At 35.4% G+C, this 25,095-nt stretch overlaps 2 protein-coding genes across 5 annotated transcripts; one reads left to right on the forward strand and one right to left on the reverse strand.

Annotated features, from left to right (window-relative positions):
• Positions 1–8: 8 nt before the first annotated feature.
• Positions 9–15,532, forward strand: LOC110028629 (light-harvesting complex-like protein 3 isotype 1, chloroplastic; the record flags this gene model as incomplete). Its single annotated transcript, XM_020730554.1, is given in 4 exon segments — positions 9–246; positions 14,862–14,916; positions 14,918–14,997; positions 15,072–15,532. Coding segments are annotated over 4 exon segments (621 nt in total), but the record flags the coding sequence as incomplete, so codon positions are not given.
• A 659-nt stretch (positions 15,533–16,191) lies between these two features.
• Positions 16,192–21,918, reverse strand: LOC110028641 (B3 domain-containing protein Os03g0622100-like). 4 transcript variants are annotated; one of them, XM_020730575.1, is made up of 5 exons: positions 21,783–21,918; positions 21,537–21,650; positions 19,062–19,506; positions 17,935–18,134; positions 16,192–16,608 (listed from the first exon to the last, which is right to left on the reverse strand). In XM_020730575.1, exons 2-4 carry the CDS (start codon positions 21,585–21,587, stop codon positions 18,088–18,090), a joined length of 543 nt encoding a protein of 180 aa, XP_020586234.1. In that variant the 5' UTR covers positions 21,588–21,650; positions 21,783–21,918; the 3' UTR covers positions 16,192–16,608; positions 17,935–18,087. The 4 variants fall into 4 exon arrangements, with proteins under 4 accessions (XP_020586234.1, XP_020586232.1, XP_020586230.1 ...); XM_020730573.1 differs by having other exon boundaries at positions 16,192–16,449; positions 19,023–19,506; XM_020730571.1 differs by having other exon boundaries at positions 19,023–19,506.
• Positions 21,919–25,095: the final 3,177 nt, after the last annotated feature.

A 25,095-nucleotide genomic window follows, 5' to 3' on the forward strand; every position in this document is an offset into this window, starting at 1 on the left:
TGCAGGGGGCGGGGGCGGCGGGCTCCGCTGTGGTGGAGGAGAAAGTGAAGGTGACGAATCTTCCTGAGGAAGAGAAAAGCGTGGAGGTGAAGGACAAGGGGGAGGATTCTCTGAGTTCGAATGGGGTTGCGGTTGCCAATGCGGAGGTTTTGACTTTCAAGGATCCGAGATGGCTTGGGGGGACATGGGATTTGATGCAGTTTCAGAAGAGTGGGCAGACTGATTGGGATGCGGTCATCGATGCAGGTAAGCTATTGTTTCATCTCAGCTATTTTGCTTTTGATTTTTAGTTCGGAGATTCTTTTCAACTGGGTTGGATTTAGAATTGTTTTGTTTTAGTTTTTGATCTTTTTTTATATATTAGTTTGATGGATTTGGTTGTTTAAAATGATGTTGTGGATAATGAGTGTTTTGGGTTTTCTGTTTCCATAATTGTTCGGCTGAATCTTTTTTTCAGGATTTTCAAAGTGTCATCCAATCGTTTGTGGGCTATTTGATTGCAGCTGGCTTACTGGAATAATGGATTTTACTCTATTTATGAAGAAAATCCCATCATTTTATTTTACAAAAATCTTCTTAACCTTTGATCCACCATTTCTCCTCTTTATACTCGATTTTTTTAGAATCTTGTTCTTTTGAACATGATGATATGCCTAAACCTTATTAATTGATTTTCTACCGTCTTATTTTTTATAGAGATTTAAGTTTATATAGCATTCTTAAATGCTTGTTGCTTATGCAAACGGATTGAGTAATTATGACGAATTTGCGTAATCAAATACTTATTAATCCCAAAATTTTCCTTAATCTCTTAATCTTACCTGCTACATGACAGTACTTAAAAATACCTTTTTGTTTGCATGAAGGGATTTACATGCATGCCACTAAATTCTTATGTTTTTTACATATCAACACCTAAACTATGATAGTAACTTATATAACTTACAAATCTTTAACATCACAAAAAAAAATGCCACTAATAGTATCTTTTCTAGAGTAAAATGCACCTTTTCATGCATATGTTATGATGTGATTTTGAGTGTAAATTGTTATATAAGTTAAATATCTAAGTTTAGGTGTTGAATCTGTAAATACATAAGAATTGTGCGGTATGAATAATAGTCTAGTTGCATAGCTAATAGAATTAAAATACTTTAGTAAACTCACTTCCAAACCTCTAATCTCCTAGTCTGTCAAATGTCTGGCAAAAAAGTTCTGAAACATTAAAGGAAATGTACATATGTAGCACAAAATTCTTATGTTTTTCAATAACTCACCCCTAAACTTTCATATTTACATACATAACACTTTGGTGTTTTAAACCTATGCATGAAAATGTGTATTTCACTTTTAAAAAGTAATAATAATATTATTTTTTATGTGATATTAAAGATTTGAGAGTTGTATGTGAATATGGAAGTGTTACGATCTGAAACCAAAATCAGCAAGCAAGCGGTGATGAAATGACAATAGATAAGTGATGAAATGGCAATAAATAGGTGGAAAAACTCAAATGAGGGTTACTATTACGAAAATCAAAGGAAAACAAGATGCAATGATGATCTACTGTTCGAGAGGTAGATCATCTCTCCCACAACTTTAGACGTCGCTAGGAGCAAGCACAAGAAAAGAATAAAACTATAGCCAAAAACATCCCTGCAAACCATAACCTCTTTATTCTCCTAAATACTTTCCTAGATCCTTTCAAAACTTTTTCTCCCCAAATTCTTCTTAATTTCCTTCTATACTTGAGCAGTGGTCGCATAATTCTTGCCTGGGCGTCTGGATCTCCTCCTGCATCCCAATCATTGACTGATTGGCTTAGACCGGCCGCTGGCTGGTTTTCCGTGGGCTGGTTGGTCCAGACTGGTCCTCTCTGGACCGATTCTTCTCTAGGGGTGTCGCTTGTATCCATAACAACCTCAATGTCATCTGTCAATGTCAGGAGTAGTGAAGCGATGGTGTATGATCTCTGATAGCATGCCTCAGTTAAGAAACATGAAACACAGGATGTATTGTCGATGAGGGGGGGTAGCCTCAAACGGTAGGTCACTGCCCCAATACGTGTCGTAATCTCGTAGGGTCTGAAATATCATGGAGAAATTTTTTCGTTCCTCCTCCTCGCTAATGTCTTCTGCCATATGACGTCAGTTTTAAGTAAAACATGCTCCCGGACTCGAATTCTATCTCCATCCTATGCCTATCTGTCTTCGCCTTCATGATCTATTGAGCTCTCAGTAGATGTCCTTTGAGCTCTGTTAATACTCTGTCCCTCTCCTCCAAGTAATGGTCAAACTAGATATCAATGTGACACTATGCTTGTAGTGTATCAGTTGAGGTGGATCCCGCCCATAAAAATTTTGAAATGGGTGGTATGTGTTGCGGTGTGGCATGAAGCATTATACCAATATTCTACCCACGTAATACACCTGACACAATTTTGGCGTATTTGATACAAAGCAATGCAGATATGTCTCCACACTCATGTTGGTCACCTTTGTCTGGCCGTCGATTTGGGGGTGATATGCAGTGCTTCTCTTAAGGACTGTTCCCCCTAACCTGAACAACTTTTTTCATAAGTGGCTGATAAACACTTTGTCTCTATCTGATACAATAGATTATGGTACTTCGTGCAGGTGAACCACTTCCCGTATGAGCACCATCACTACTAAGTCTGTTGTGTAGTGGTGTCGTAATGGGATGAAATGAGCATACTTGCTCAGGCGATCCACGACCACTAGAATCACCGTAAACCCATCTGATTGGGGCAACCCCTTTATGAAATCCATGGTCACTTCTTCCCAAGCATTCTCTGGTCGAGCTAGTGGTTGTAGCAACCCTCCTGGCTCCATAGTCATATATTTGTGTCGATGGCATATATCACACCTTGTCACCATGTCTTTTACATCTTTGTGCATCTCCAATAAGTAAAGCTCTGTCGATAGATGATTGTAGGCCATCTATACCCAAGAATGTCCCCCAATTTCACTGTCGTGAAACATTTGCAATAATCAGGAAATGTACTTTGATGTCCTCGGTAATACGAACCACCCCTGGTAGAGTTGTTGCTCCGCCTCAATGCATATCCTGGATGATTTTTTGGATCTGGTAGCAACTCTGCACTCATTTTCCTCAGCCTTTCATCAAGGGTACTGATAAGGCTGTCAGCGAAGGCTCTCTCCTTTCCTTGACAGGGCATCTGCAACTTTATTCTCCAGTCTCTGACGGTACTAATCTCGAAATCATATACGAGTAGCTTGGATAGTCGTCTCTGATGCTCCTCATACACCATCCTCTGCTCCAACAAGTACTTTAAGCTTCTCTGATCTATTATGACAAGAAGGTGTCATCCCAAAATGTAGGGGCACCACTTCTGAATGACCAAAACAATAGCCATCAACTCCCTCTCATATATCGACTTGAGCTTTGCTTTAACGATCAGCACCTGGCTGAAGTAAGCAGTCGGTCGCTGGTCTTGCATGAGTATTGTTCTCAATCATACCATGATGCATCTATCTCTGCCATAGCTGATCGCCTAAAATTTAAAAGTGCTAATACTGGTATATTGGTCATGACCTTCTTCAAATGTTTGAAGGTCTATGTTGCGTCTTTCCCCGCTTGAAATTGTCATTCTTTAGTTGCTCCGTTAGTGGTCATGCTATCGTGTTGTACCTTTTCACAAATTTTTGATAGTATCCGATGAGACCTAAGAATCCACTCAATTCCTTCTGTCCCTTGGATAAAGGCCAGTCCATCATAGCCTCAATTATGGATGGGTCTGGTGCTACTCCTGCCCTGGTTAACATATGTCCCAAGTACTCTACCTGTAGCTGTGCAAAAAAAAAAAATCTTTTTTTAAATTGGCGTACAACTTGTGCTCTCTCAACTTCTCTAAAACTGTCCACGGGTGTTCCACATGTTGTCTCTGTACGAGTGTATATCAAAATATTGTAGAAGAATACCAAGATGAGTTTCCTGAGGTAAGACTGAAAAATCCTATTCATGAGGGACTGCAATGTGTCCGTAGTGTTGGTGAGGCCAAACAACATCACCAAGAACTCGTGGTGTCCTTAATGTGTCATGAACGCTGTCTTTTGCACATCTACTGTACTCATCCTGATCTGGTAGTCTCCCAATTTAAGATCGATTTTCGAGAAGTTGATCCCCTCGTAAAGCTCATCTAGTAACTCATTAATCATAGGAATGTGAAACTTATCCAACATCGTTTCCTTATTCAATGCTCGAGAGTCCGAGTAGAACCTCTAGCTACCATCTTTTTTCTTCACCAACAGGACTAAACTAGAGAAGGGGCTCATGTTGGGGTTGATAATCTCTACTTCGAGTATCTCTCGAATCAAATTATCTATCATGATGTTCTCTCCATCATGATGTTGAAGCTCTATAGTCACCAGTTCCAATCCTAATTGTTCAACGACCTGATTTGAGATAAAGTTTTGTGTGGCCCTGCTATCCACCAACACTAAAATCGGTCCAATTTGCCTCCTCACTTTCATGGTGTGATTCAGAGTAAATCCTGTTACTAAATTGAGGTACACCTCTGCAACATCAAAGTGTAGATACTCCTCCACCGTGTCTTCCTCTAATTCCTCACCATCTCTCCTTCTGAACTAAAGATTATGAAGGTTGCCTTCTTTACAATGGTGGTCGGGGGCATACTTCTCATCACTACAACAACATAATCATTTTGCTCTTATATCCCACACTTGTGTTGGCGAGGAGCTTGACAAATTTTTGATAGTATCCGATGAGACCAAAGAATCCACTCAATTACTTCAGTCTCTTGGATAAAGGCCAGTCCATCATAGCCTCAATCTTGGATGGGTCTGGTGCTACTCCTACCCTGGTTAACATATGTCCCAAGTACTCCACCTGTAGCTGTGCAAAAAAAAAAATTCTTTTTTGAATTGGCGTACAACTTGTGCTCTCTCAACTTCTCTAAAACTGTCCATGGGTGTTCCACATGCTTTGTCTCTGTATTAGTGTATATCAGAATATTGTAGAAGAACACCAGGATGAGTTTCCTGAGGTAAGGCTAAATAACCCTATTCATGAGGGACTGCAATGTGGTCGGAGTGTTGGTGAGGCCAAACAACATCACCAAGAACTCGTGGTGTCCTTCATGTGTCATGAATGTTGTCTTTTGCACATCTACTAGACTCATCCTGATCTGGTAGTCTCCCAATTTAAGATCGATTTTCGAGAAGTTGATCCCCTCGTAAAGCTCATCTAGTAACTCATTAATCATAGGCTCGAGAGTCTGAGTAGAACCTTCAGCTACTATCTTTTTTCTTCACCAACAGGACTAAACTAGAGAAGGGACTCACGTTGGGGTTGATAATCTCAGCTTTGAGTATCTCTTGAATCAAATTATCTATCATGATGGTCTCTCCACCTTCTCAGTCTCCATCATGATATTGAAGCTCTATAGTCACCAGCTCCAACCCTAACCGTTCAACGACCTGATTTGAGATAAAGTTATGTGTGGCCCTGTTATCCACCAACACTAAAATCGGTCCAATTTGTCTCCTCACTTTCATGGTGTGATTCAGAGTAAATCTTGTTACTAAATTGAGGTACACCTGTGCAACATCAAAGTGTAGATACTCCTCCACCGCGTCTTTCTCTAATTCCTCACCATCTGTCTCCTTCTGAACTAAAGATTATGAAGGTCGCGTTCTTTACAACGGTGGTCGGGGGCATACTTCTCATCACAACGACAACATAATCATTTTGCTCTTATATCCCACACTTGTGTCGGTGAGGAGCTTGAAAAATTCCCAAGGGTGGGTCATCATATTCTTCTTCTTCAACGTCTCTTCCTGAAATGACACCGTCTGAGTCCTTGGTGTCGTGGTTGTCAAGGCACTTTTGTAGAATCTTTCTCTTTTGCAGCATTTGTTGATCTTCTTCACTTGTTTCTTGTCTTCCATCATTTAGGTGAGATACATCATTTCCCTTAATCCACACAGCTTCAGTGGTCAGTTGGCCACTCGGATGTCAGGCTTCAGGCCTTTCAAGAAAATTTCCTTTAGCTCTGTTGTAGAAATACCCCTCAACCACTCTAAGAAGAGCTCGAATTGCTCCTGGTATTTCGTAACCGTCCCCTCTTGAGTCAGAGCATAGAATTGCTCATGTATGTCCCCTTCCTTAATGACTCAGAAATGCTCTAACAAACAATCTTTAAACTTCTCTCACGAATAAATCAGATACCCTGTCTCCATCCACTGAAACCATGCTAGAGCTTTTCCCTCCAAACATAATCCCGCCACCATGAGTTTTTTCTTCCCCGGTTAACTTATTGATCGCAAAATATCACTCCACTTGATACACCCATCGATGTACATCTTCCCCTTCAAAGATTGACATCTTCAGTTTTATGAGCCTTGCATCTCCACCCTAAGCTCTTCTTGCTTCGACATTTCCCCCCATGTGTCTAGGGTGAAATTCTCTCCTTCTATCATAGCCATACCCCGCTTTCGATTCCTTCATTCCTCCTTGTGTTCTTTTGTGCCCCTTGCATCATCCCTCATCCAACTTTCGATTGAGTCCCTTCCATCGGAAGTGTCTACTCCCCCTTCTCACGAAGTTCTAGGGTGACGCTCATGGTAGTAAATGATGTCCTCCTCATTGTTGTCTAATTCGATCTCCTTCCATTTTGATCTGGTCAAGGATTTCTTGATCAACCCTTGGTTAGGGTTTGCAATTTGAGTAGTCGTCGTAGCCTTAGATTGCATCTCCATCAGCTTCTTCATCATCTCTTGCATTTCTCCTATGATTTAGAATCGGTCCTCCATTTGGCTCCCTATGGGAGGCTCTCTATGGAAGAAAACTTGTCCTTCATGGTGGCGAACCTTTTTTTCCATTTTCGACCTGTTTGTCCCACTTCTCTTTCTAAAACATCTACTTTCTTTGTTGTCATCTCTCCAAGACCTTGCTCTAATATCAATTTAATACGATCTAGAATCAAAATCAACAAGCAAACAAAGACGAAATGACAAAAAATAGGTGGAAAAACTCAAACGATGGTAGATCATCACTCCCACAATCCCAGACGTCGCTAGAAACACTACAATAAACGACAAAAACTGTAGCCAAAAACATCCCAACAATCCATAGCTTCCTTTTCCTCCTACATACTCCCCTAGGTCCTTTCCAAACTTTTTCACCCAAATCCCTCTTAATTTCTTTTCTTCTTTACGTGAGCATTGGTTCCATAATCCCCATCTGGGCGCTAGGATCGCATCTCATATCCCGATTCTAGATCGGCTGGCTTAGACCAGTCGCCGGCTAGTTTGGCATGGGCTGGTCGGTCCATACCGGTCCTCTCTGGACCGGTTCCTCTGTAAGGGCGTCACGCATAGCAGACTTTAGATGCAAGATATGTAAATATATAAGAATTATGTGTTATGTTGTAAAGATCAAATTTATTCCTTTGGGTTGGAGCATATGAAAAGCTTTTATTATTTAGAAGACATTTCATGAATGATAGAAGTTGGCTTTTGCATTTTGGGTTATAGATAAACCAATGAACTCGATAAACAACTCGAATTTGATTCGAAAGATACTAGTTCAAGATTTTTTAATTTAGCTAATAAAAATTTGAACATTTTTTAAAAACTCGAAGGTTAAATGAACCAAATTTGAACCTGACTTGACTTGTTTATTTATGTTGACACATAAATTCATTTGTTATTTAACAAGTAACTTTTTAAATGGTTCTTATTAAGCTTAATAATAGCTCATATCATATATTATATATTGTGTACTAATAATATATTATAATTTAATATCAATTTTTATTTCAGAATTAATTATTATTTATATAATAATATATTATAATTTAATATCAGAATAGATATCAATGAGTGATTAAATCATTAAAAGGTATGAATGATTTATATACATTGGATCTATTGTCTAAAGTGATGTTGATATAGCATAGGGATGTTATTACAAAAATTCAAGTTGGATGGTTGAAGTGGAGGAATGCGTTGGGCCTATTGTTCAACTTAAACTTGAAGGAAAATTTTATAAGATGGTGGTGAGACTTGCAATGCTTTCTGGCGTAGATTGTTGGCCTTTAAAGGAGAAGCATAAAACCAAGTTAAGTGTTGTTGGGATGTGAATGCTTTGGTGGATACGAGGCTTGAAACTTAGGGATAATGTTCCAAATGAATGCATTCTTGAAAGGGTTGGTGTAGCTCCTGTGGCAGACAAGATTAGAGAGAGTCATCTTAGATGATTGGTCACGTTAAACGTCGACCATCTAATGAGCCGGTTATGAGAGTAGATGCTTTATATTCGTCTTATGTTAAAAAAGGTAGAGGTAGACCTAAAAAAGGCTTGGGCATGTTGTATAAAATTGATCTTCCTTTATTAGAACTAAATGAAAATATGACACTCAACATGACACAATGGAGAAAAAGAATTCATGTAGCTGATCCCACTTAGTGGGATAAAGGTTTGTTGTTGTTGTTGTTGTATAGATTTTAATGTAACATAATTCCTCCTTATTTCTTTATTTTAATGAACTAGTTAATTAGCTCGTACTTATATTGTTTAATTACATGAAAGCTTGCGTGCAATTCATATTTTATTTAATTGATGTAAAGTGATTATATATTATTTCAAATTTTGCTTAATTTATTATTTATTTAAATTTGCAAAATCATTTGTTAATAATTTTACATAAAAAGCTATATATTTGTTCTAACTTTTTACTTATTTATTAATTTGTTGAAACACTCGGTCAATTAAAATAAAGAATCAATGTTCAAGTCAAGCACGATGATATAAAAAATTAAACAAGTCAGATATGAACATACATGATGTGAAAGCTCGGCTTGAGCTCGAGTTAAACATGAACAATTTATAATATGATCAAGCTCAGTCTAATCCATGACAAACTCAACTCGATTACAACTCTTTTGGCACGACATCACTTCAACTATATATTCATATAATAAGGTGTACATCTATTTTTATTGAAATTGTCGATCATGTATATTTGTCTTTTTATGTCAGGCGATTCTAGCTGATGATTCATAGCTGCTATCATATACTTGATTTAATGGGGGAAAAATGTCATAAAATTGTATGACGTTGCAGCATATGCATGTTCCTCTCATTAGTATTTCATGCTATCTCAACAATGTTTGGTACTGTAGAATTTAGTTTTGTAGCAGATACCAATTGATCTCAGAATGCGGCGCATATAAATCTATATCTATATCTATATCTATATCTATATCTATATCTATATCTATATATACGCATTCTGAGATCAATTGGTATGGTATCTGCTTGTCAGTTGATTCTCCCTGAGTGTAGGGTGTGGTACTCGAGTTATAGGTGCATGAGAGATGGTCGGGACTCAAATCATAGCCTCCAGCTATTCCTTTTTGATATATATATATATTATTTGTAAACTTTTGAAGAAACATGATTCCAATTAACAGTGATTCCAGCTGATGATCCAAAACTATAATTGATTTTGTTTTGAAGCGGGGAAAAATTCTTATCTTATGGCTCGATCTTGCAGCATATGCATGTTCATCTACATTTTATTTCAAATATGCAATCCTTTCTTCTTTTTTTTTTCTTTTTTTTTTTTGCTGCAAGAAAAATGATGTATTTCATCACCCCTGTTTTTATTTTTGCCTTCATTTTCTGCCTAGTCAGTTCTCTTTTTACATATACGAAAAGGAAGATTTACATACTTACCACTCAGTTCTATTGTATCTACATATCTAACACCTAAACTTCAATTTTTACACCTTAGTTATGCATGAAATTGCCTTACTTATGCATGAAATGTGCATTTATATACTACTACCAAAACTTTACTATTTACATATATGTCAGGCAATGTATCACATAAAACGTACCACATAAAATGTACCACTCTTTTTATTTTTAAAAAGTGAAATACTTCTTTTTATGCATGGGTAAGGTAGCATAAATGTTAAATTTGAATTTTAGGTGTTAGATATGTAAATACATGGTCCCCTCTGGTCTGAGATTTGATTCCCCCCGACTATAGGGTGTGGTACTCGAATGCAATTATAGGTGCATGAGAGATGGTCGGGACTCAAATCATAGCCTCCAGCCATTCCTTTTTGATATATATATATTATTTGTAAACTTTTGAAGAAACATGATTCCAATTAACAGTGATTCCAGCTGATGATCCAAAACTATAATTGATTTTGTTTTGAAGCGGGGAAAAAATCATATCTTATGGCTCGATCTTGCAGCATATGCATGTTCATCTACATTTTATTTCAAATATGCAATCCTTTCTTCTTTTTTTTTTCTTTTTTTTTTTTGCTGCAAGAAAAATGATGTATTTCATCACCCCTGTTTTTATTTTTGCCTTCATTTTCTGCCTAGTCAGTTCTCTTTTTACATATACGAAAAGGAAGATTTACATACTTACCACTCAGTTCTATTGTATCTACATATCTAACACCTAAACTTCAATTTTTACATATATATTGCCTTACTTATGCATGAAATGTGCATTTATATACTACTACCAAAACTTTACTATTTACATATATGTCAGGCAATGTATCACATAAAACGTACCACATAAAATGTACCACTCTTTTTATTTTTAAAAAGTGAAATACTTCTTTTTATGCATGGGTAAGGTAGCATAAATGTTAAATTTGAATTTTAGGTGTTAGATATGTAAATACATAGGAATTAAGAGGTATTTATGTTTTTTTTTTTTTTGGAGGAATTAAATTGTTGTCATAGTTTTAAACTATGAGAGGGTAATTGAACAAAGGTTAAAATGTGATACTAAGATTTCTCATAATTAGTTTAGATTTATGCCGAGTATGTCTACCATGGAAGCTATACATTTATTGAAAGGTTTCAAGAAAAATGATGTATCTCATCACCCCTGTTTTTCTTTTTGCCTTCATTTTCTGCCTAGTCAGTTCTCTTTTTACATATACGAAAAGGAAGATTTACATACATACCACTCAGTTCTATTGTATCTACATATCCAACACCTAAACTTCAATTTTTACACCTTAGTTATGCATGAAATTTGCATTTATATATCTACTGCCAAAACTTTACTATTTACATATATGTCAGGCAATGTATCACATAAAACGTACCACATAAAATGTACCACTCTTTTTATTTTTAAAAAGTGAAATACTTCTTTTTATGCATGGGTAAGGTAGCATAAATGTTAAATTTGAATTTTAGGTGTTAGATATGTAAATACATAGGAATTAAGAGGTATTTATGTTTTTTTTTTTTTTGGAGGAATTAAATTGTTGTCATAGTTTTAAACTATGAGAGGGTAATTGAACAAAGGTTAAAATGTGATACTAAGATTTCTCATAATTAGTTTAGATTTATGCCGAGTATGTCTACCATGGAAGCTATACATTTATTGAAAGGTTTGATGGAGAAGTACAAAGAGAATAAGGAGGATCTACATATAAAGTTTGAGATAAAATTTCAAGAGAAGTCATTTGGAGAATTCTAGAGAAGAAACATTTTCATATATACCACTCAGTTCTATTGTATCTACATATCCAACACCTAAACTTCAATTTTTACACCTTAGTTATGCATGAAATTTGCATTTATATATCTACTGCCAAAACTTTACTATTTACATATATGTCAGGCAACGTACCCATAAAACGTACCACTCTTTTTATTTTTAAAACGTGAAATACTTCTTTTTTATGCATAGGTAAGGTAGCATAAATGTTAAAATTGAATTTTAGGTGTTAGATATGTAAATACATAGGAATTAAGAGGTATTTATGTTTTTTTTTTTTTTGGAGGAATTAAATTGTTGTCATAGTTGTTTTAAATTATGAGAGGGTAATTGAACAAAGGTTAAGATGTGATACTAAGATTTCTCATATTTAGTTTAGATTTATGCCGAGTATGTCTACTATGGAAGCTATACATTTATTGAAAGGTTTGATGGAGAATTACAAAGAGAATAAGGAGGTTCTACGTATAAAGTTTGCGATAAAGTTTCAAGAGAAGTCATTTGGAGAATTCTAGAGAAGAAACGTGTTCATTTGACTTATATTCAAGTCATTAAAGATATATATATAATAGAGCCGTTACTTGTGTTCGAATAGGAGGAGGATTGTTAAGTCTTTTCTTATTTCAGTTGGATTACATTAGGGATCAGCTTTAAGCCCATATCTTTTGCTTTAGTTATGGATGCTCTTACTGTACATTTACAGGAGGATGTACCTTGGTGTATGCTTTTTTCCTATGATATCTTTCTCATGGATAAGACTAGAGAAAGAGTTCAGGAAAAACTTGAATTATGGAGGTTTACATTGGAGTCTAAAGGTCTTCATTTGAGTAGATCTAAAACTGAATACATGGAATGTAATTTTAATAGTAGTAGCTCTAGTGGCAAAGTTACTATGAGTGATCAAATCATTAAAGTGTGTGAACGTTTTAGATTTCTTGAGTCTATTGTTCAAAGTGATAGTAAAGTTGGTTGGTTAAAGTGGAGGAATGCATCGGGCCTATTGTGTGATGGAAAAGTACCGCTTAGAATGAATGGAAAATTGTATAAGATGGTGGTAAGACTTGCAATGCTCTATTGCACAGAATGTTTTACAAAGAGAATAAGGAGGTTCTACGTATAAAGTTTGCGATAAAGTTTCAAGAGAAGTCATTTGGAGAATTCTAGAGAAGAAACGTGTTCATTTGACTTATATTCAAGTCATTAAAGATATATATATAATAGAGCCGTTACTTGTGTTCGAATAGGAGGAGGATTGTTAAGTCTTTTCTTATTTCAGTTGGATTACATTAGGGATCAGCTTTAAGCCCATATCTTTTGCTTTAGTTATGGATGCTCTTACTGTACATTTACAGGAGGATGTACCTTGGTGTATGCTTTTTTCCGATGATATCTTTTTCATGGATAAGACTAGAGAAAGAGTTCAGGAAAAACTTCAATTATGGAGGTCTACATTGGAGTCTAAAGGTCTTCATTTGAGTAGATCTAAAACTGAATACATGGACTGTAATTTTAATAGTAGTAGCTCTAGTGGCAGAGTTACTATGAGTGATCAAATCATTAAAGTGTGTGAACGTTTTAGATTTCTCGAGTCTATTGTTTAAAGTGATAGTAAAGTTGGTTGGTTAAAGTGGAGGAATGCATCGGGCCTATTGTGTGATGGAAAAGTGTGATGGAAAAGTACCGCTTAGAATGAATGGAAAATTGTATAAGATGGTGGTAAGACTTGCAATGCTCTATTGCACAGAATGTTGGTATTTAAAAGAGAAGCATAAAACAAAGCTAAGTGTTGTTGGGATGAGAATGCTTAGGTGGATGAGTGGCTTGACACTTAGAGACAAAATGTGAAATGAATATATCCGCGATAGGGTTGGTGTAGCTCTAGTGGCAGACAAGATTAGAGAGTCTTCTTAGATGATTTGATCACATTAAACGTTGACTATTTGATGATTTGGTTAGGAGAGTAGATGTTTTAGATTCGACTTATGTTAAGAAAGGTAGAGGTAAACCTAAAAGACTTGGGCATCTTGTATAAAAAATGATCTTAATCTATTGGAATTAAATGAAAGTATGACACTCAATAAGATGCAATGAAGAAAAAGGATTCCTGTAGCTAACCCCACTTAGTGGGATAAGGCTTGTTGTTGCTGTTGTAGTTCTTTAATGTGGCTTTGGTTCATTGGTAAAATATGAATACGGTGTGGCATTAAGAAGTAGAAACAGATCAACAAAAATCCGCTTAGAATGAAAGGAAAATTGTATAAGATGATGGTAAGACTTGCAATGCTCTATTGCACAGAATGTTGGTATTTAAAAGAGAAGCATAAAACAAAGCTAAGTGTTGTTGGGATGAGAATGCTTAGGTGGATGAGTGGCTTGACACTTAGAGACAAAATGTGAAATGAATATATCCGCGATAGGGTTGGTGTAGCTCTAGTGGCAGACAAGATTAGAGAGTCTTCTTAGATGATTTGATCACATTAAACGTTGACTATTTGATGATTTGGTTAGGAGAGTAGATGTTTTAGATTCGACTTATGTTAAGAAAGGTAGAGGTAAACCTAAAAGACTTGGGCATCTTGTATAAAAAATGATCTTAATCTATTGGAATTAAATGAAAGTATGACACTCAATAAGATGCAATGAAGAAAAAGGATTCCTGTAGCTAACCCCACTTAGTGGGATAAGGCTTGTTGTTGCTGTTGTAGTTCTTTAATGTGGCTTTGGTTCATTGGTAAAATATGAATACGGTGTGGCATTAAGAAGTAGAAACAGATCAACAAAAATCTATGTTATTATTCAAGCATGTTATTGATATTATTTTTGTGTTTGGGTAATGATGCAGGCAATGAGTCAGTAATCACTTCGCGTGTATTGCTTGTTCAAGATTACTTCTAAAACCGCTCTTGTCCTGAGATCTAGAGAATTTGAAAGGGTTTCCCGATTGGAGCTGGCCCAACAATTTTTAGTCCTTCTCATAAAAATGATTTTTTTTCCTTATATCAATCAAAAGATGCAACTTGGAAGCTTTAAACTGCTTTTCAAGGAGGGGCATTCACATAATTACCACCCAATTCCTTTGTGTTTGCATATCTAGCATCAAATCTTTCATATCACATAAAAATACTATTGTCACCTCTGTAACTTTTAGAATGCTTTCATGCATAGGTAAGGGGTCCTATATGTAAAAATTGAATTTTTGTTATTAGATATGTTAATCTTCTTTTGAGAAATGTATTACCACAAATAAACAAGCACTTGGGCCTTGAATTTAGATGTCAGCTAACTTCTCCATTACTTTCCATAGAGGCTAGGAGAAGGAAATGGCTCGAAGGCAATCCCGAGGCTTCGAGCACCGCCGAGCCCGGTTTTTGATACTTCCGTCGTGCCCTGGTGGGCTTGGGTCAAAAGATATCACCTTCCAGAAGCCGAACTTTTGAACGGTCCGTATTCCTCACATATCTCTCTCTCACATTCTCGAAATTCAATCTCTATTTATAAATTGAAGTCTTCACAGGTCGTGCCGCCATGATCGGATTCTTCATGGCTTATGTCGTCGACAGCCTCACGGGCGTCGGTCTTGTCGATCAGACGGGCAACTTCTTCTGCAAAATTCTTCTATTAATCACTGTTGGTGGAGTAATCCTGATAAGGAAGACCGAGGATATTGAGAAGTTGAAGAAGCTTATTGAGGAGGCAACCTTTTATGATAGGCAGTGGCAAGCAACTTGGCGGGAGGATGATGAGAGTGATTACAAGAATTAGGGGTTTCATTGGAAATGTCATTAATAGTTTGTTTGTTGAAGGATGATTGGAGTACATTAATTTAGTGTTTCATATGTTATTAGTGCTTGGTTTTATATTGTGTTAATAAGGCTATTTTAGGCATTGTACTACCTGTCCTATGTCTCTCTCTAGGAATAAGTCTCCTCTTTATGAAAGACAAATATTCTGGAAAACTATTTATTTATAAGTACTTGAACATTGCTTTGTTTATTTATGCAAATTTGCATATTTTCATTTCCTGACAAAGCCAAAACAAATTAAAAACAGTCCAAGGCTTTTCAAAGCATGTTTTTCACTGTTTTTTAAATGAAAACAAAGTAATATAAATTAAAAAATTTTACACACCTACCATTCATTACTTATCTTATGTATTACATACGAATTTAAACTTCAATTTTTACTTACATTTTTCCTGATGTATATTTCACTTTTTTTTTAAATTAAAATAATAATATTTTGGATGTGTGAAAGATCTAGGTGGTGTAAATGTATATATGAAGAATCTGGGTGGCATGAATGTAGAACTAAAACTTTAGGTGTTAGACATGTAAATACAACAAGAATTTGGTGATATATATATATATGTAAATGCCCCTAAAAATTTTAGAAACCGCTGTCCAAGCACTGAAAAACTTGCTCCAGCCCTCTGTAGCCTCAAAACTCGAAATCAATTCTCCATAGCATGCCGAATATGTAAATTCACTAACAAATTTATTAGTGAAGTGCGTTACATAATGACTCCAAAAGCTCCAAAGTTTACAACACAAATCACCACACTGATGACACAATTCATATCAAACATCAAAATTAAATAATTACACAATTATCCCGAATCAATTTTCAATTTTACAGCATTACTTCTTGGTCCAACGCAAAAAAACAGTTCATAACCTCCATACTGCAATGCGAAAGTCCAAAAAAACTCGTATTGAGAAAAATGAAATAATCACAATGTGTTACTTTTCTCAAATAAATTAGAACATAAAAACTCAATCATCAACACGCACTATATGAACATCCAAGACCATTTCCTTTTCAGATTCTGAGAGCACAAATATGCATCCATCTCCTTCGCACAGCGCGTTATCTTCCACAAACCTCCGCCATCCCTTACCAGAAAGTCCAGTCAAGGAACCTCCATTAGAAGCTACTTCAAATTTATATTTCACAGACCACATTTTATCCTGATGCCGTAGAAATATTTTCTGTGGTCTAAGACGAAGGTGTTTAACTGCAAAATCACTAGGAAATATCTGCAAAATATAAATCTGCAATTGCAGAAAAACATGAAAAAAAGGTAAATCTGGAGATTTAAACGGTTATGTGAACCAGAGTTTAACGCAAGTAATTTGTACTGATTGAAGGAAATTGATGGAGATTTAAAATATAAATCATTTTCTCACTTTTAGAGACTGCATGGAAAACTGGGTTTAGCTGAGATGAACTAATATGGAAGTATTGACAGAAATTTGAAACTTTGAGAAATGACCCAAGAAAAAGGGATTTTTGTGCTCTAAACCTCTCTAGTATAGCAGAGCTTGATGAAATTCAGGACAAACTTTTTATTGACAGTTAAGAGGCTTTAAAAGTTAAAAGAATGAATGGTGTAATATATGTAGCTTCAGAATTAAAAAAAAAAAAACTATTATATGGAAGAGAAAGCCACAAGTAATGGGATCCAGAACAAAACAAGCAAATATTATAGGGTCATTTACATACATGCCGGCCAATTCCTATATATTTATATATCTAACACCTGAACTGTACATTTTGCATTTATAACACCCAAAATCTTTCATATCACATAAAAAATACCACCATTTTAACTTTTAAAAAGTGAAATAAACCTTTAGATAGGTAAGGAAGAATGTAAGTAAAAATTGAAGTTTAGGTGTAAGATATGTTTATATATAGGAATTAAGTGGCATTTAGGAAGAATGTAAGTAAAAATTGAAGTTTAGGAGTAAGATATGTTTATATATAGGAATTAAGTGGCATTAATCTCATAAGGCCCATATAGCATTTGGGGGTTCTGTTGCTTAAAACTCATTTTTGGGTATACACATGCATGCTTATGAAGAAGATAAACAAAAAGTAGGATATCGTTCAGTTTTATTATGTTAGATACTGAGCTAATCTTAAGATTTCAAAATTCTTAGAGTAATGCTGATGAAACTCCACCTAGAATTATTACAAGCAACCCTGCTTATTTTTAATATTTTTTCTCTTCGTCATCTTTAATCAATGCATATTTTGCCTGGAAATTTAAACCTTCTAGAGATGATTTCTAAGATGGTCCTTTGCAGCAATATTATGTATAAATGTTATTTCTATGATAATAATTAAGACATTTTCCTGCTGCTAACTTAGATACTAATATAATGCCTTCGAAATAGACAAAGAAATAAACATTGAAAGAAGCCATCTGCTGCAAATCCTCAAAATTTTCAAGAAGAAATAAACAATTGCAGCATAAAATATAAATTATTCATAAGAATAACAAAATTTGAAGTTTATTGCTAGAAAATAAAAATGATTGAAAGTGGTACAAATTCTGCAAATTTATGGAGATCAAGTAAATCGATTCATCTTACCATAAAAGCACTGGTCCCACTCAAATGAGAAGGCAGTAAGAACTTGGTGAACTAAGGAGTTTTTGCACAAATGGCCTTTGTGCTGCGGAAGTATTTCAGTTTTGCTTTCAACTTTATTACTGCTGTTTGTTCTTTTTGCATGTTAACAGAACTTCACATAGCTGAACGCTCTTCTACCATTTTGGACTGAATAGCATGCTCTGAAAATTTGGACCAAAAAGGTTTAAATAACTAATGCCAAATATTTTCAATAGAACCAAATAAATCAGCATTAACCACATTAATATAAAAACAAAGTTGTATAAGATTATTCTGACCCAATTACCCATATGATGGGCTCCAAAAACTGATACATGGCTCAGAAAACATTAGGCATTGAATGCATCAGAAGGTAGCATAACTTTTTCATAATATTTTTCTATTTCGTCAAAGATTTTCAGCAAATAATATATTCATGAATTTAAGTTTTAGAAGTAAAATCATGCTATGCATTGATAATTTTATATTTCGCCTTCTAAGATTTTGTTTTGCAGATAAAATGTAATGTCTTAATATTTTGTTGCTTTGTCAAAAACTTAGAAGCAAAACCTTTCATTATTTTAGAATTGTTTGCAAAATCTAAATCGATTTCATGGCAATTAAATATAATAGAGAAGTCAGATTTCAACTTTTGTAGCCCATTTTGAGAGGAATCTGATCAGGATATCTTGACCAATTTTAAGAATATATAATGCTCTCAAAAATGAGTTGAGTTGTAACTGCTAAATTGAATGCATTCGGAATAAAAATAAACATTTACAGCTTGTTTGGGATCAATTTTGTGTGTTTTTTTTTTCTTTTTAAGAACATGTTTGCCCAATATGTTTCTAACGTTTTTTTTTTGTTTCTAAAAACAAATAACATATTTTTGAAAATACTTAAAATAACTTTTAGGTGTTTTGAGTGTTTTAAAAACAATCATATGTTAATCAATATACCAAATATGTTATGTTTCAAATCAAAATATTAAAAAAAACAAAAATAGAAAACAAAAACAAAAAAGATCCCAAACGGCCTCTTAATTAAAAGCAGGTTATGAAAGAGGTCACCATAATTATTTTCGTCATTGGGTGCAGAGGATCTCATACCAAACCTTCTGCCATCAAATTTTACGTTAAATGCAGAACTTTTTTCATAATTTGAAACCAATTGCATGGGTGAATTATCAACACAAGGTAATCTTGGCGAAGAAAATCTCGGAACATCAGGGACCTGGTTGTCACGTTTTTCCTCTGCCTGGCATCCCTTTGCAGGGATAGGATTCATGATTCTAGCAAAGTACGATGCTTCTCTCTCACAACCACTTGGGTCAAATATTAGAACACTAAAACATGAACTCCCACAATATTCAAAAGCCAAGCAGTCACCTTCTTCAACATAATTTGCTTCAACAAATTCCTTCCAGCCCTCATTAAGATATATATGGTCTCCTATGTATGAAAATCTGACTGGCCACTGGTTGCCACTTGGACCCTCTAAAGTGATAACTTCAGCCAGTTGTTCAAAATTCATCATAAAATTCATTGGAAAAGTCTACAAACAGAAAATGAGAATTATAGTTTGTGTAAAAGAACGTAAATTACGAAGATGAGTTGCGTGTGTATATATATATATATATATATATATAATTGCATGCATAAAAATGTAAGAAGACATGGGAGTGATTTCTATGCAAGTTCAAGTTTTATTATTTTATTCATCAGCACATCACCATTATCATCAATAGTTTCATAACAAATATTTGGAGTCGGCTTCATTACTCCTTGATTCTCCACTCATCTTAATTGAGTATCGTGTGCAGCACTAACCAAAGGTTTGTGACTACTTTATTACAATAACAAAATAACTAGTAGAATTTCGTTTCGCTCAAATAAAAGGGTCCAAGCCAAAAAGCTAAAAAGAGTAAAATTCTGACTAATTCCTTTTAAGAGAAAATACTTTCCAAAGGTTGCACTATAAATGAACAGCGCGCCACATTCGAATTGGGTTTGGGCTTTATTTTAGAAAAGATCAAAATAACTAGTAACATCTTTCAACAGCCTAGTAGGTTAACACGAGCATGTCGTTACATTGAAGGATGGGTTTCCTCTTATCAGTGTCAGACCATAGTAGTATCTTCATATTCAAAATGATGAGATAGAGAGGTTGATCAGAGAGATGCTCGAAACGGAGATTATTAAGCCCAGTGTGAGCCCTTTTTCCGATCTAGACTTATTGGTAAAGAAAGATGGGAGCTGAAGATTTTGTGTGGACTACAAAGCTTTGAGCAAAGAAACTATACTAAATAAGTTTTTTCTTCAGGTGATTGATGAACTGTTAGATAAGCTTTTTTGAATAGTCATATTCTCCAAGTTTGACTCGAAATCAAGATACCAACATGTTCGGATGCGGCTGAACGAAGAACACAAGACTGTCTTTCGAACTAGCGAGGTTCACTATAAATTTTTGATTAAATGAAAAAGATTGTTAGATTATAACGCCGCATGAGAGTCATACGATGTAATCCAGCAACAGTTTCTTTTTTATTTTCCACCTTGAGGATAAAGTATATTTTTCAGATGGGAGTATTGTTACGTCTGTGCCTCAGGACAATTTAGTATTTTATTAGTTATTTTTGTGGGGTATAAATAGGGAGCTTATTATATTTAGGGTTGGGTTAAGCAATGATATTGTTGTCTTGAGTCTTAAGATTTAGGTTTGTGAGAGATCGTCTCTCTCTCGAATTGTAGGTGTTTATGTTTATGTATTCAGATTATGTTGTTTTGTGTTATTCAAGAAAATATTCGTTTGCCTTAAATTTTGGGGGAAATTCGTATCCATGCGTATTACAATTAAGGGTGTAAATGAGTTGAGTCGAGTTTTACGTTGTTTACTTACAGAAAATGATAAGGAGCGCTGGGGCGAGTAGTCATGTGTGACTTGTACATCCTTTGCATAATAGTTTTTAGAGCTTTTACAGACTTTTGGGTATGTCTTTCATTATGTTAAATTTAATAGCTCTGTATAGTTTATGATTTTTGTTGATATGATTTTTCACGCTTTCGAGTATATGCGAATATGAAAAAAAAATATATTTACGACGATTTAATTAGACACTAGTTCATTATCCACTAGGTCCTAATTCCGCAAGTCAAGAAGAGTATTATTGAAAATTTACTTTGGCAAAATTGTTTGCCTCTATAGCAACTCAACCGAGTATGTATGTAAAAATTGAAGTTTAGTTGTTAGAGATGTAATACGTAACAAGACGCGATTTTTCAGCCACCGCAAATCTGAGAAAGTCGTAATTTTGCACTAATAGAAGATTAACATTGATATTAAGAGGAAATTTCCCTCCCTACCAAAACCTTTAGAAACAAAATAATAATGTAGCTAGATGAAATGGGCAACTGGTACATTAAGTGCTCAAGACATTTGCATTACGATATAAAACACCATTTTTATCATTTGCAGAGCAGCACAAAGGTAAAGAAGAAGCCGTTGTTTGATAGTTCTGTGAACCCTAATACAGAAAATGTACAGAGAGAGGGTTTGTGTGCGCGCTAAACATTGGCGTTGCTTACCAACATTTGAGAGAAATGTTGGCCCATAAACTTAACAAACTGGCAGCTCATCTCGAACAGTGCGGTGATTTTTCTTCCTACTATTTCCAGATTCAGTCACTGTGTCCCGTTTTCCTGGAAAACCCACACCAATCTAATTGGAAGGATATAAATATTTAAAAAAAAATAAATGAGAAAAAGAAAGAAAGGAAAGGAATGATGCGGACACCATTGAAGGAATATGTGGAGTTCTAGATTTAGATTTACCTAAATCAGCAGAAGGTAACAAGTTTCATGCAGGAAATGCTACATTTTCCAGCAGCAGAGTTACCCTCGGGAAAAATTTTAGGGGCGCTTACATGCGTAGCACGCACAAGTGGGCAGCCGAGACTTGGATACTGTTTTTACGGTCCTACGCCCGACCTAACACCTAGCAGATATGAGCGCGGTATTTTATTCCACCCAATCACGTGATAATCACGTGACGCCCTCGTCGATTCCACCTAGGGTTCCACTGGATCATGGAGAGTCCATACACCTGACAGACAGTAATCTGATCTGATACCACTTGTCATCTCCCAAAAGAGCCTTTAAGAGAGGTGGCAGCCCAGGACTTAAATACTGTTTTTCGGCCCTCGACCTAGCCGATGTGAGACTATTTATCCATGACAACTCGCTTCTAATGGATTCAGGTGTCTCGCGCAATAAAAAAATTTTCTGAACTCCTGATTTAGCTTTATGTGTGGTCGGTATTCCTGACTTATTTTCAGATTATTTTTGGATTATTTTCAATAATCTTAAAATAACTCAGAATTATTTCTGGGTTATTTAGAAATAATCCAGAAATAACTTGAAAATAACTCAGGAATAATCTGCACCGCACATAAAAGTATGTTAGGTGTCTGAATAGAAAATGCACGTCACGCCAAGTCTTAGTCCTACGCCTCATTTGTTTTTTTTGGCTTGGTTGGGGTATATAGAAATTCGAGCCAAAAATTAAATTAATTTTCGACTTGTTAACAATCTCTAAGCTAAGTTTGCTAAATTTATTGTCCTTCCATTACTACGATCACTACAACTGTTAACGATCTAGTTTGGAGCTAAGCTAAGGTTGGCTCAAAATGTACTTTAAAAAAAATTGAATAAAAATTTTTAGCTCGTAGCTCGACCCATTTATTTTTATCTGATCTCGATTCAAACCAAAAATCATATCAAATTTTGAGCAATTTCTTAGCTAAATTCATAGTCTTAAAGACTTCCATATTTATATGAATAGCACTCAATATTTTCATATCACATTAAAAGTTACAATAATTAATATTTTTAATATTCAAATTTATCTTCTCGTGCATGTTGGCCCTTAAAATAATTTTTTAAAAAAAAAAGACAGAAAATATAAATATTTATATAATTAATTAAGTTGAAAAGAGGTCTACCTACTATAAAATTATTGAGTCTGCTCATCGCAAGCAGAGATGCATGCGGTGGGCCAATAAAAACTCCCCTTTTACCAAAAAAAAATGTATGTCAGTGAAATCATTTTTATTTTATTTAAAAAAAAAAAATTATTGGATGGCACAGTCTGCACGCAATAAGAGCTCTACTCCTGCTTGTTGGAGTGCACATAAGCCCAATAACTGTCCTGGTAAGGCGAAGCAAGGACTTGGAAAAAAAAGAAAAAAAAAACGATGAAGGGATAGAAGGCCCTAAATTCTCATATTTCTTTCTCATCTCGAGAGATTATTGTATCACAACATCTGAAATAATTTTACGTCTGGTATCCAATAATAAAAGGCTACTGATAATTTGGACTCACTATCTTACACAATTCAGGCTGTGTTGACATGTGAGAAGGCGCTAGACACAAATTTGAGTCTAATGCGATAATTTTTCCTTTCGCTTTGTCCTCTTCCCTGTTCCTCTCTCCGTTCGCTCCTCCTTACACTTAAGCCGCACAGGTCCTCGAAGAAGCCTTCGTCTCTCCACTGTCCCCTCCCGATTTAGCCCAAAACCATCGCAATCTACGGCTGAACCTTCGAGATTAGAAGGCAACAGCAAATATCGATCTACAGAGACCCGAAATTCCCATCTCTCTCCTTCTTCCTCACTGTTCCTTGCCGAAACAACGAAAGCTAATGGAGGAAACCTGCCCGAACCTTCACGATACAGTCCCAATTAGCACTAACTGGGAAGACACGTCGGAATCACGGCATACAGAGAAAGGGACGGCACGACGGAATCGCGGCCGACAGAGACACGAAATTCTCATTCTGCTTCTCTTCCCACTCTGAGGCCTGCTTTGCCCTTGCCGTTCCTAAAGCTCGATCCTCCTTAGCAAGGGCATGATAGTGAAGAAAAACAAGAGGTATGCAGTCGGCGATAAAGATGGAGGTGCTTTATCAGGCAAGAAATCCCTTGTCAAAGGAAGATTGTGAGGCTTTGCATCGATGCATGAAAAAGGTTATTCAGAATGCTCTTGAAGTTGATGCAAGCTGCAGTAATTTTCCCATTGAAATGTTTCATTATCGGTTGTTGGAAAAGTGCGTGAAGTTGGAGCAAATGGTAATCAGTATCCTAGTGATGATCATCACTGTCAACACGGTCGGAGCTCCACAGCGAAATCGGGCTTGTTTTCTTTTTGTGCAGATATTGTAGGCTTACATGGAAAGATCTTTTTCGGTCAAAAATGCAAGAAAAGTGAATAGTTTTCATGCATCTTATAGACTTGTGAATTAAAATATTTTTTTCTGATCATAGTATCTCGCGCATATTATAGGCAGAGAAGCAGTCAGGCTCCCCAATGTAGCCCCCATATCGGGAGAAATTATTACATATGGTCCGATCCTGACCGTAGATTACGGTGATTTCCTGTCAAAATATAGTTCAATTTTTTTTTTAAAAAAAATTTAGTGGGGCCCACCGAAATACATCGGTGATCGTAGATCAGACATCGCATGCGGAGATGTATGCGATGTCCGTCTGTATGCAATAATTTTTCCCATATCGGGGACAACGCAGGGTGGCTACCAAATTTTTTAGTGGATTTGAACTTGAAAAATGATTAAGATTTGAATTTTGTAAACTTATAAAATGACTTAAATTGAATTATTTAAGCCTGTAAACTTGAAAAAATAAAATAAAATTTTTATTTGAAATTAGATTATCAAGGACTACAAATGATTTTAAAAGTTTGAATGCTTAAAAGTTTGAATGCTTTAAATGACGACTTAAATGTCATAAATTGAGGAACTAAAATTGAATATCAATTCTACAAATTAGGGGTTGAGCTTAACTTAAATATGAAACATTATAAATTAGGGCTAAGTTTAAAATATAAATCTTATTTTTAAATGTTAAACTATGACTTATTAATCGTCATCACCAGCGAATTCGCAATATTCGTTCCAGCAAACAAAAGACAGTAAAATGCTTAAGAAGCAAACTTGTGTGTGGCATAAAGCTATAATATTCACACAAACTTTCAAGATGTTCAAATGATTTTAAGACTTTATCAAATTTTAAGACAATATTCGATTTGAATATGAATAGTTGAATACCTATATACTTGTACTTAAACCGA

The sequence above is a fragment of the Phalaenopsis equestris genome, unplaced genomic scaffold (genome assembly GCF_001263595.1).
Source record: "Phalaenopsis equestris unplaced genomic scaffold, ASM126359v1 Scaffold000517, whole genome shotgun sequence".
Taxonomy (NCBI): Eukaryota; Viridiplantae; Streptophyta; class Magnoliopsida; order Asparagales; family Orchidaceae; genus Phalaenopsis; species Phalaenopsis equestris.

Excerpts from the sequence above, each read along its gene's own strand:
- LOC110028641 (XM_020730573.1), bottom strand. The coding sequence starts at position 21,587 with ATGAGCTGCCAGTTTGTTAAGTTTATGGGCCAACATTTCTCTCAAATG. Across the intron at positions 19,507-21,536 it reads AACATTTCTCTCAAATGTTG|ACTTTTCCAATGAATTTTAT; the intron begins GTAAGCAACGCC and ends TTCTGTTTGTAG. Across the intron at positions 18,135-19,022 it reads CAATGACGAAAATAATTATG|AGCATGCTATTCAGTCCAAA; the intron begins GTGACCTCTTTC and ends CCAAATTTTCAG.